We start from the raw sequence: 11,262 nt of genomic DNA on the forward strand, positions 1-11,262 counted from the left end.
CTCTCCATGGGTTCTGATGACAAATCCAGCAACTCATTAAATTACCTGTGCTAGCAACTGATTGTGCCAGTTTTAGAAAAGCATTCTCTTGCCAGTGATAGGAGAATGAAAACAGAGAAAAGATTAAAAGCAAAAAGGAGAACATTTTATACAAACACAAAGAAAGCAAAATACCACATATATCCTACTAAAATTAGTACACCACTTAACGCTAAACTTAAACCAAAGATTTCTGAAGGTTACATAATCAATTATATTTTAAAAATAATAATTCCTAAAGCCTAAAACAGATACAGAACAGCAGTAGCCAATAATATAGCAACTGTGATTATGCACAGTCCAACAGTCCAACTTTTTCAATGAGTGGCATCTGCACAGGCGTGGTCTGGCAGTTTGAGTTACTCCAGAGTTGGGGATCATAGGTCAGGTTGGTCCCTTGGGCATTTTTTAAGCTTTAGTTTTAACTCCTCAGTAGGCTCGGCCATCCAGACAGTAACGGTAGTCTTCTTTATTTGGAAAAGATGTATCTAGAGTTTTACACCCAGTAATTTATCAGCACAAGGATTAGTGAGCAACACCAAATTGTACCCTTTCCACTTGGGTTCAAGAAAGTCTTTTAACTGATATCTTTTCCAATAAACATAATCCCCAGGCTCAGGAGGAGGCAGGCTTAAGTAATTGCTTTTATTCCTGGTATTGTTAGATGTGTCCGTTAGGAGTTTGATGTGTTTTGCAGTATTTGAATTAAGGCTTTATAGTATTTTAACAAGTTAGTTTGGATTAGATTACAGTCAGTTATGGACAACGAATAGGGTAAGTTCATCAAATGGCCTGTTGTGATTTCATAAGGAGTTAGTTTGTGTGGTCCAAAAGGGGCTGCTCTTAAATGCATCAATACCAACGGAAGAGCTTGAGGCCATGCCAATTCTAAAGAGGATGTAAGCTTTGCAAAATGATTTTTGATAATACCATTCATGCGTGCCACAAGTCCAAAGGATTGAGGGTGATAGGGACAATGTAGTCTTTGAAATATAGGAAAAATTCTGCAAATAGCAGTGATCACTTGTCCAGTAAAATAAGTACCCCTATCACTACAAAGAATGGCAAGAGCTCCTCAGGTAGGTATAATATTCTCTAACAATTTCTTAGCTACAAAAGCAGCTGTGGCTTGATGGCAAGGGAAAGCTTCCAACCAATGGAAGTATCTGCAAATCATAACTAATGCAAATTTATAACCATGGGAATGTGTTACTTGTATAAAATCCATCTTCCATTCAAGCATAGGTCCAGTAGGAAAAGTGTATTTTCTTGGTGAGGGCTGGTAAATCTTCCTGGATTAAATTCTGAACAGATGGGGCATTGTTGCACTACCTGATCTGCTGCTTCCCAAAAATGATCTCAATAATATTTTTTGTAGAACATCTACTGTTTTGTCCTTTTGTGGATGATCCTTTCTATGAAAAGTAGTTACCAAAGGAATATGGAAATCTTTGGGCATCACCGGTTTGTTGTCTGCCCCTTCCCAAAGATGAGTTTCAGTATTATATTTACAGACTTCTCTAATCCACTTATCCTGTTCAGATGATGGCACTTCATTTTGATGAGTTTGTAAATTATGTAATTTGGCAGTGTTAACAGTGGGATCTTCAATTAATAACTTGGGAGAAACTTTTGTAGAGTTTCCTCCACAAAGATGATATCTCCTTGGGTTAAACAAGTTAGCTCACTTTCAGGAGTAAAAAGGGCTATAAAAATCTAAACCTGAAGCACTCGGCATCATACAAGATCTGTCCCTATCTTTATCTGAAGAACGGAGACTTTGACAATTATGAGTGAAAACATGGCTAACAGCAGCAAGAAACCTTCCCCAGAAATGTTGCTCTAAAAACCAAATCGAGTTTTCACCAGATTCATCAGGTAATTCCTTTAAACAAGACCTGAGTAAAGGAACATGTAGCCCTAGAGGTAATATGGGTCTACATCCTGGTCCTACCCAAAGGTGGGTAATAGGGTCTTGATAACATTTGATATATACCCAATCAGTTAACTCTTCTTTACTAACTAGACTTTAATATCTTCTCAAAATAGAGAACAAATCAGAAAAGTGGGAGAAGTTCAGTAAGTTAGGACTTGGGAAGGCTAAGCCCTATCTTATATGAGCTAAACTTTTGGGTACTGCAATAGCAGATTTGGCCTTAACCTTTCCTTCTTTGATCTCTTCTTTTCATAATTTCTTTCAGAGTGACACCCATCTTCTGGATGGGGCTCCTGGCAGTGGCCTGTTTTGCCATAGCATCGGCTAAGGCATTTTCTTTTATTTCCTCGGTTAAAGGCCCCCTCTTTGGCTTATTGGCCTGTATCTAAACCACAGCAATCTCCGAGGGGTGTTAGAGAGCCTCCATGAGGTCGACAACCAATGGTCCATTCTTAATTTGAGTTTCAGAAGAAGTAAGAAACCCCTCTGCTTCCATAGCATCCTGAAATAATGTACCTTCCCAAAATTATACCTTGAATCCTTATATATAGTTACTGACTGTCTGGAAGCTAGGTTGCAATCCCCGGTGCATGCAATCAATTCAGTCTGTTGGGCTGAAGTAACCTCTAGAAGGGTGCCACTTTCTGGTACCTTGGTGGATGTGGTTACAGTGTATCCACACTGGAAATTAGAACTAAAAAGATCTGGTTTTAAATAAAAACCATCAACAAAAAGGATCACAGATGGGCTAGAGAGAGGGGTTCCTTTAGGTCTTGTCTAGAGTCAACAATTGGTCATTTAAATCAAGACAATCATGAGGTGCTATTCCATTTTCCTCAGGAAGTGGCAATAGGGTAGCAGGGTTCAAAGAATTCACTGTGTGTAATCTAATATTCGTGGCTGCCAGTAAAAGCATTTCATAGGAGGTTAATCCACTGGCAGACATATTTGAGTTAAAGTGGAATTCAATATTGCAGAAACTGAATGAGGGACATAAACATCGAGAAAATTTCCCAAGACTATATCTGAAGTGGCTTCTACAAGTCTAGTGGTGGCTGCCACAGCCTGAAGGCAGGGTGGATATCCACAGGCCACAGGATCTAGCTGGAGGCTATAATATCCAACAGGTATTGGGTAAGGACTCCCAATGTGTTACCAACCGTCTCAAGAATTTACAGAGAAAAGTCCAACTTATAATTAGGAAAACCCAAGGCAGGAGTAGTCAATAATAAAGCTTCTTTTAATTTATTTATAGTTTGTAACCCATTTTCAGACAGCTGGAAAGGATCAGGTGCTGATCTCTGTAAATAATGATAAAGAGGCTGCACCATTAAGGAAAAATTTGGGATCCAAGTCGGAAAATAACCACAAAAATCTTCTAAGCTGTTTTTTGTTTTTGTTTGTTTGTTTTTGTAGTTGGAGGAGAGAAAGCTAGAATAGCTTCTTTTCTTTTATGGTCTATTGAAATTCTTTCAGCCAAAATTACATAACCCAGATATTTTACTGAAAGCAAAGCAAACTGAAGCTTTTACTTTGAAGCTTTGTGTCCTCCAGTGGCTAGACGGTGTAACAATAAAACACTATCTTGAAGACAAACCTCCCAAGAGTTGGAACACACCAGCAAGTCATCTACATATTGCAGCAAGATAAAATCATGGTAAAAGTTTAAAGACATTAAATGAGAATGTAAAATGTGAGAGAAATATGTGGGAGTTTCAGTAAAACCCTGAGGTATCACAGTCCATATGAATTGTTTCTCTTCTCACATAAAAGCAAATAAATGTTGACTATCACGGTGCACGGGAATACTAAAAAATGCACTACACACATCTACTACTGTAAAATGGGTAGTCTCAGAAGATATCTTAGATAAAATCAGGTAGGATTTACAATGGGATTACAATGCAGTTAATAGCATGCAAATCTTGCACAAACTCCAACCCCAATAATGAGGTTTCTTTACATGAAAAACAGGAGCATTGCAAGGGCTAGAACAAAGAATAATGAGTTCCTTGTAGAGGAAATGTTGAATTGTGGGAGTCCTTTGCCTCATGTTTTAAAGGGTATTGGTACATTTTAGGCAAAGGCTAGGATGAATCTATTTAAAACTTTATAGGTTCAACCGACAAAATCCGACCAATGTCAGCAGAGGATGTGGCCCATAAAGTTTCAGGGACAGAAGAAAGAACATCGTCATTATTCACCAGGGGGCTCAGCCTCTGGCAGGGATAGGGCAAGTCCTTGCCAGTACCAAAGTATTTTCTTCTGGTCATAAGGACCTTTAACTCCTCCTTGGAATTTTTCTGGGATGTTCAAAAGTATTTCCCCTTGCTCCATGACCTGCAAGTGGCAGTTTCATTTGGAGAGAAAATCTCTTCCCAGTAAATTTACTGGCTTATCAGAATTCAGGAGAAAAGGATGTATGTTCTCTATAGAACCTAAAGACATGGAAACTGGCCTAGAATAGATTAAAATTTGCTCTTGATTTGAAACCCCCACAACCTCAGAAGTTTTACTACTCTGGGAAAGAAGTTTTCTTAAATTAGTGGGTTAATAGTTGAAAGGTTGACCCAGAGTCAATCAAAAAGCAGCACGGTTCGCCATTTACCTGAAGGGTTGTTTCACTTTGTGAATTTAGTGGCACCATGGGAAAATCCTCTAATGTATCCCTAGAGCCCCTTCATTCCACTTTGGGTGGAGCTGATGGTACAATTCTTTTTTATTTTTAAATCTATAAAAATCTTTTAAGATGGCTAGGTCTTTTACAGTAAGGACAGCTTCCAGAGAATTTTGGTGGCCCCCATGACCTGGTCCCAGCAGGTGGCATAGAGTGTAATTTCTGCATTTGTACCACCATTAATTTCTTGGTTTTATCATCTATGATTTGAGATAATTCATGGGCCATTTCTGCCAATTCATTAGTAGGAGTGGTATTCCAAATTAAATTCTTTGTTTAAGTAAGGTGGCAAGCTCAGGATGAAAACCTGATACAAATGCAGCATTAAAAGCTTCTGTGGTCCCTTCTGTCCCCAGATCCAAACCAGAATGTTCCAAAAATTTCTGATATAACTGGCCTTTATAGTTATAAATAGACTCATCCTTCCCCTGGACACAGGAATAAATTTTAGTCCAATCTGTCACTGAGAGAAAAGCATCTTTTAGGGCCTTGTGCAAATTCTCAGCCTTTTCCTCATTGTCGTTGGGATAGTCTCACTATGGGAAACAGGATTAGGAACAAAGTCATTCTGGGCGACTTGCCAGTTTGCATTCTCCAGCCAAATCTGAGCATTCCCAGGACTTACTAACATGTGCATCCATTGATAAAGATCAGGTAGTCCAGGCTGGTAAGTGTCAGTTAACACTCTGAATTCCATAGCAAATGTATACGGATCCTTCCATATAAATCTGGGAAATCTTCGACAATGCTATGCAATTCACTACGAATCCAGGGAACAAAGGTTATGCTTCTCTCTTTAGGATTTTCCCTAGTGCCAACCCCATGTGGAGGAGGATGAATTTTGAAGGGCATTTCAGAGAGAGCATGAGACAGATCTAAAGAATCCTTAGAATCCTTAGGGAGTCCTACTAGGGGATTACTAGGCTTTTCAAGAGACACAGGAGATAAAGAAGGATAAAGAGAAGCAGCCTCCGAAGGATCAGGAAAAGGAGAAATGGAGGTAGCCTGAGTATGACACTGCAGCTATCTTATCTGCTTAGATTGTTTAGCTACAGTGTCCTGTTAGCAAGCAAATTTATTGTTCTGCTGTCTTTAAGACACCTCTAAATACCAACTAAAAAATGTTTCCCACTGATTTTGATTAGTTCTGGATACATAAGGTTCTAATTTGCTGCACAGAAAAGTTATCTTACTGAGTTCAGACCTTCCCCAGACAGGCCACTGGTCGGAAACTATATCTCTGATAAGTGTATGCTATTTCTCAAGAAACTGAACTGAATTTGGCCCATAATTCCTAACTATGCAGGCGGCCAGAGTACCAGAAGGAGGTCCACTCTGAAGCCTTGAAATAGCATTCCCCATCTTACCAAAGCTTCAGCACTTGCAACTTTAAATTCAGAAATCTGCAGATACAACCACACATCACTAGATGGCATGCGAACTTCACCTTTGAGCAATCTCAGAGGCAAACTGCCCATACAGAGAACATCTTTCAGTTCTCAAACCACACAGAAATTTTATCAAGGAACACCATGAGATTTGGGTGGTGGCTTATGGTGGTTAAGGACTCCTTGAAAGTAGATTTATCTCCATACTAACTAGGGAGCTCAATTTTACACACCACAAACAAACAAAAGCATACCAAGACGTCTGAGAAAATTTGAAGAGAAAGACACAGAAAAAGGCTTAATAAAAAATATTGGAGAACCACACTGTAAATCATGGGGTTCAAATCCAACAGCACTTATCTTTGTGGAGTTCCCAGTGTCTGTGGAAGTGGTAAGGAACAAGGTGCCTTGTCGTTGGTGCCTGCTCTAGTCCTTGACCCCTAGATGGTCCCGCTGAAGGAAGACAGCTTTGGATCCTACTGACTATACCAAAATGTGGTAGAGGAAAAAGACCTCAGACTCAAATTCAATCAAAAGAGATTTTTACTAAGTCAAGACAAAGAAACTCATTCAAATGAGGAAACTGTCAAGTGTGCACTGAGCTCAAAGACCAATGGATCCACTGAATCACAGTCAGGGAGCAGCTAATATACTATTACAGAAGAAAGTAAAGTTAAGAAAAATTCTGATTGGTTTTTCATTGATACATCACTGTCAAAGGCAGGATTACAAAAATCAAATCTTTACAATGATTGGTATAAAGAGTTTTTTTTTTACTAGTTACCACCTGATGATGTTTACAATGATTAGTTTAAAGAGTTTTTGTTGACTAGTTACTGCTTAGCAACTATAGGGGTTTATGAGAGGGGGATTTCACAGGCCTTTTGCCAGACATTCAATTCTGGAAATGTAGAGGTTACGTAAAGCTCCTTAGAAACATCCTATCAACATTTGTTCCTGGCTTTTTTACAAAGGAAACATTTCCTTGGATATTAGATAACAGGCAGAATTGCCCTAACCAGTTTAGTTTTCTACACAATATGGATTTCATGCCTGGACCCCACCTTAACCTCTTTTACTATGGACAAGTACATCATATAGTTTTAGGGTCTCCATATAAGGGAAAAAAATCTGGTAAAGGAACATAGGGTGAATAGCAAAGAAATTTATATTGTTGAGAAATCAAAGCTAAATTGGATATTATCCTTCCTTTAAGCACCTCACAACTTAGTTGTGAATATTCTTGTGGTGTATGGAATTAAACCATTGGTTCTCAAAGTGTGGCCTCAGATCGGCAGATATCAGCTTCACCTGGGAACTTGTTAGAACTGTGAATTCTCAAGCTCCTCCTTAGAAATCTTGCTTTTTTTTAAAACTGTACTTCAGGTAAAGGTTTACAGAATGAATAGTTTCTCATGAAACAGTAGTACACATATTGTTTTATGACATTGGTTAACAACCCCACAACATGTCAACCCTCTCCCTTCTCGACTTGTTTTTTTTTTTTTTTTTTTTGGTGAAAATATACATAGCCAAAGACATACCATTTCAAAAATTTCTACATGCACAGTTTGGCGACATTGACTACGCTCTTCCAATTGTGCTGCCACTCTCACTTTAGATGAAGGTTTACAGAACAAAATAGTTTCTCATTAAACAGTTAGTACACATGTTGCCCTATGACAATGGTTAACAACTTCACAACACATCAACACTATCCTTACTCAACTGTGGGTTCCCTATCACCAGCTTTCCTGTCCCCTTCTGCCTTCTGGCCCTTGTCCCTGGACTGCTGTGCCTCATTAGTCCCATTTGGTTTCATGGGGCATCCACTCCCTGGCTGCACAGTGAACCTCGGAAGTGACTTCACCACTGAGCTAAAAGGGTGTCTGGGGGCCATACTCTCGGGGTTTCTCCAGTCTCCTTTAGGCCAGTAAATCTGGTCTTTTTTCTGTGAGCTAGAATTTTGTTTTACATCCTTTTCCAGCTCTGTCCAGAACCCTCTGTTGTGATCCCGGTCAGAGCAGTCATCAGTGGGAGCCAGGCACCATCCAGCTTAGAACCATTTTTATTGTTGTTAGGTGCCATCCAATGGATTTTTTTACCTTTAAGGACCCCATGTGACAGAGTATAACTGCCTCATAGGGCTTTATAGGCTGTAATCTTTACAGGAGCAGAGCACCAGATCTTTCTCCCATGGGACTGATGGGTGAGTTTGAATCACTATCCTTTTGGTTAGCAGTCAAGCACTTAACCATTGCACCACCTTCTCCTCCTCAGAACTACTGAGTCAGAACCTCTGGAGTGAGACTCAACAATCTGTGTCTTAACAAGCCCTTCAGGTGATTCTGATGCAAGATAAAATATAAGAACCACTGAATTAAACCTAGCTATTCTATGAATTGGAACTGACTCAACAGAAACAGATTTGGTTTTTTCTTTTTTTTTTGTTTCACTTGGCTGCTAACCAAAAGGTCTGCCGTTGGAATCCACCAGCCACTCCTTGGAAACCCTTTGGAGCAGTTCTACTCTGTCGTATAGGGTCGCTATGAGTTGGAATCAACTCAACGATGAGTTTGGTTTAATATTATACCCATATGTTTGATGAAATACTTAAATATTCTTGGAAATTGTGAGGTACTCACATATTATATAGGGAAGACAGAACATCCCTTAAAGACCATCATAATTTTGATTAAAAAAATAATAAAGCTAAAGTTATCCTTTTATGTGTAGAAAGCATCTAGTTCCTTTTACCATTTATTTTCCTCTATAGTTTAAAATTCTCTATTTTTTTTGAACAGAGGTTTTACTTAGCAAAAAAAAACTTTCAGAATTCATTTATTTTAGCCAAATTATTCACCTTTTTCTCACAACTACTACTAGCAAACATCCACATTCTTTTTGCTCTGAGTTTAGTGGCCAAATTGAGGTGGCAAGGAGTAGCAAAAATAAAGGAAATGCCACTAAAATGAGAGGCAGCAAAAGATAATCTACCCTCTGAATAAGAACAACAAATACTATAAGAAAGACTAAATGCCATGGCCTAAAGCTAAAATAAGCGCTTGGCTTGTAACTGAAAGATTGGCCGTTCCTATCCTCCCACCAATCCACAGGAAAGAAATGTGGCTATATGCTCCTATAAAGATTACAGCCTAGGAAACCCCATGGGGCAGTTCTACTCTGTCCTATAGAGTTGCTATGAGTCAGAATACACTTACTGGCACACAACAATAAGACTAAATATGGATTGAGATTTTCATTCTCTTGCAGATGCCCAGAACCATAAAAGTAGAGACCCATCTGGTTTTCTTCCTGGAGCTCCAGACCCAGATCCAAGCTTTCATGTCTCATCTTTCATTCCAAGGAACCAACTATGGCAACCAGATCTCCCTCCGCCAGGGAGTCTCCCACCAACAGCCAATCTCCCTCCTGGTCTGGAATATTTAAGCCAGGTGCTTTTGTCTATTTCTACAAATACTTTCCCTTTAAAATGAATACAAACTTGATTGTCTTGGTTTTCAAAGGTCTTCAACCAATAACTTGCTGAAGTGAGAAAAATTATTACAAATCATGAAATTATAAAATGTTTATTTCTATTGTTTAGGAAGAAATTTATTTTATTGCTAATTCTGTTTTTCTTATTTACTTGACATAGTGACAAGACCAAATATTTCTGATTGAGCTGTTTGGCACATTTATCCTCCTTCTGCTCATTGCTCAAGTTGTCAGCACATTTATCCTCAAGCAATTGTCTCTTGTGTCTAGTCACAATAGCTATTTAACGAAAGAATATTTGAGTACATTGTATACTCAAGGCATATGAAAATTATAAAAGCTAGCCAGCCCCTCTCACCCCAAACTTTCGGCAACCTAATAGGCAAGACAAAAAAAAAAATGTTGACAGAGAGTGTATGGCCATGTATTAATGCTAGATAAATGCAATTTGTGCAGGTGCATTTAGGGTCGCTACTCTGGAAACAAAACCAAACCCATTGCCATCAAGTCGATTCAACCTGGATTGAATCAACAGCGGTGGGTTTGGTTTCGGTTTACAGAGGAGAAAACCTATGGAGTGCTGTACTGCATTGACACACATGGGTCATACCATAAGTCAGAACTGACTTGATGGCAATGGGTTAGGTGCTTTGTTTTGTTTGTTTTTTGTTTGTTTGTTTTTATGGAGGAGAAAAATGTTGTTAAGGATCCAGGTGCTTAGAAGAGATTTTCACAGTGAGCTGAGATTTCAAAGTCTTCAACCGAATGTCAAAAGAAGATGAACATCCAAGGAAAGCAATTTTTCAAGTTAACATGATTGTGTTCTGATATCCTGCATCTCTAGGCCAATCTGCTTGAAAGATCACTTTACTACTAGGTATAGTTACTCTTCTAGTCATTGGAGAATAAGCAGTTATTCAAGCATTATATTAAATCCATAAACAAATATCATCATCTGAATTACATGGCATATAAATAGCAACTGCTATTTATGTATATTATTTTTGCTTTTGTATTTTATCCTCCCAAAGATTAGAAATACACTTACACCAATATTAAGATGTCAGCACATCTGCCGCAGTTTTCAGCTTGTTTGGCGTTCTTTCAAACTATAAAGTCTATCTCCTTTATCAAAATCAAATCTCTGTGTTAATTCCCTTAAGGTACAAGAGATTTCTGTTATGCCTGATAGGGTTTAAGCTGTACGCAGCATATGTTCCAGGGAAAATGTTTATAATTGCAGATGCCTTATCCAGAAACCCACTGGCAGAGAAATGTACTTTAGAGACTGGAGAGCACAGGGAGATATGTAAAAGAGCTGGGAAAGCTAACCTACCATCTTCCATCTGCAGAAAAGATCAGCTGTAATAGCTGACTAGAGTTGATTAACTGCTGCAAGCTGTTTGGGAATGTTGTCAGACAAGGTTCTGCCAAGTATAAAAGTGATATACCAGTGCCAGAGGGCTGAGGTTTGATGATCACATATGGTCATCACATATTCTTCTTCCACCCATGAATGATGACACACCCGGAGCCAGACGCTTGACATGAATACAATTTTTTTTTTTTACATTCAATAAGTACAGATATGAACCCATTGGATTCAGTTCTAAAATGGAGTAAGCTTTCCAAAAATATACCTTTGATAATCTTTTTCAGAAAATGAAAGTATGCCATAAATTGGCAAATATTTTACTGCTAAAAGGAAAGGTAATTTATTTACT

The 11,262-nt window shown here is 38.6% G+C and overlaps 1 protein-coding gene across 2 annotated transcripts in view; it reads left to right on the forward strand.

Moving 5' to 3' along the window:
- PLSCR5 (phospholipid scramblase family member 5) overlaps window positions 1–11,262 on the forward strand; it is a 34,030-nt gene that overhangs the window by 6,981 nt on the left and 15,787 nt on the right. The window contains exon 2 of one of the 2 annotated variants that reach the window (XM_004379207.1): window positions 9,314–9,495. In XM_004379207.1, the coding sequence (XP_004379264.1) occupies window positions 9,314–9,495 (182 nt within the window). The remainder of the gene's footprint in view (window positions 1–9,313; window positions 9,496–11,262) is intronic. The other variant, XM_012556349.2, reaches the window with a different exon arrangement.

Source organism: Trichechus manatus, unplaced genomic scaffold, assembly GCF_000243295.1.
Source record: "Trichechus manatus latirostris isolate Lorelei unplaced genomic scaffold, TriManLat1.0 scaffold00062, whole genome shotgun sequence".
In the NCBI taxonomy this organism is placed as follows: Eukaryota; Metazoa; Chordata; class Mammalia; order Sirenia; family Trichechidae; genus Trichechus; species Trichechus manatus.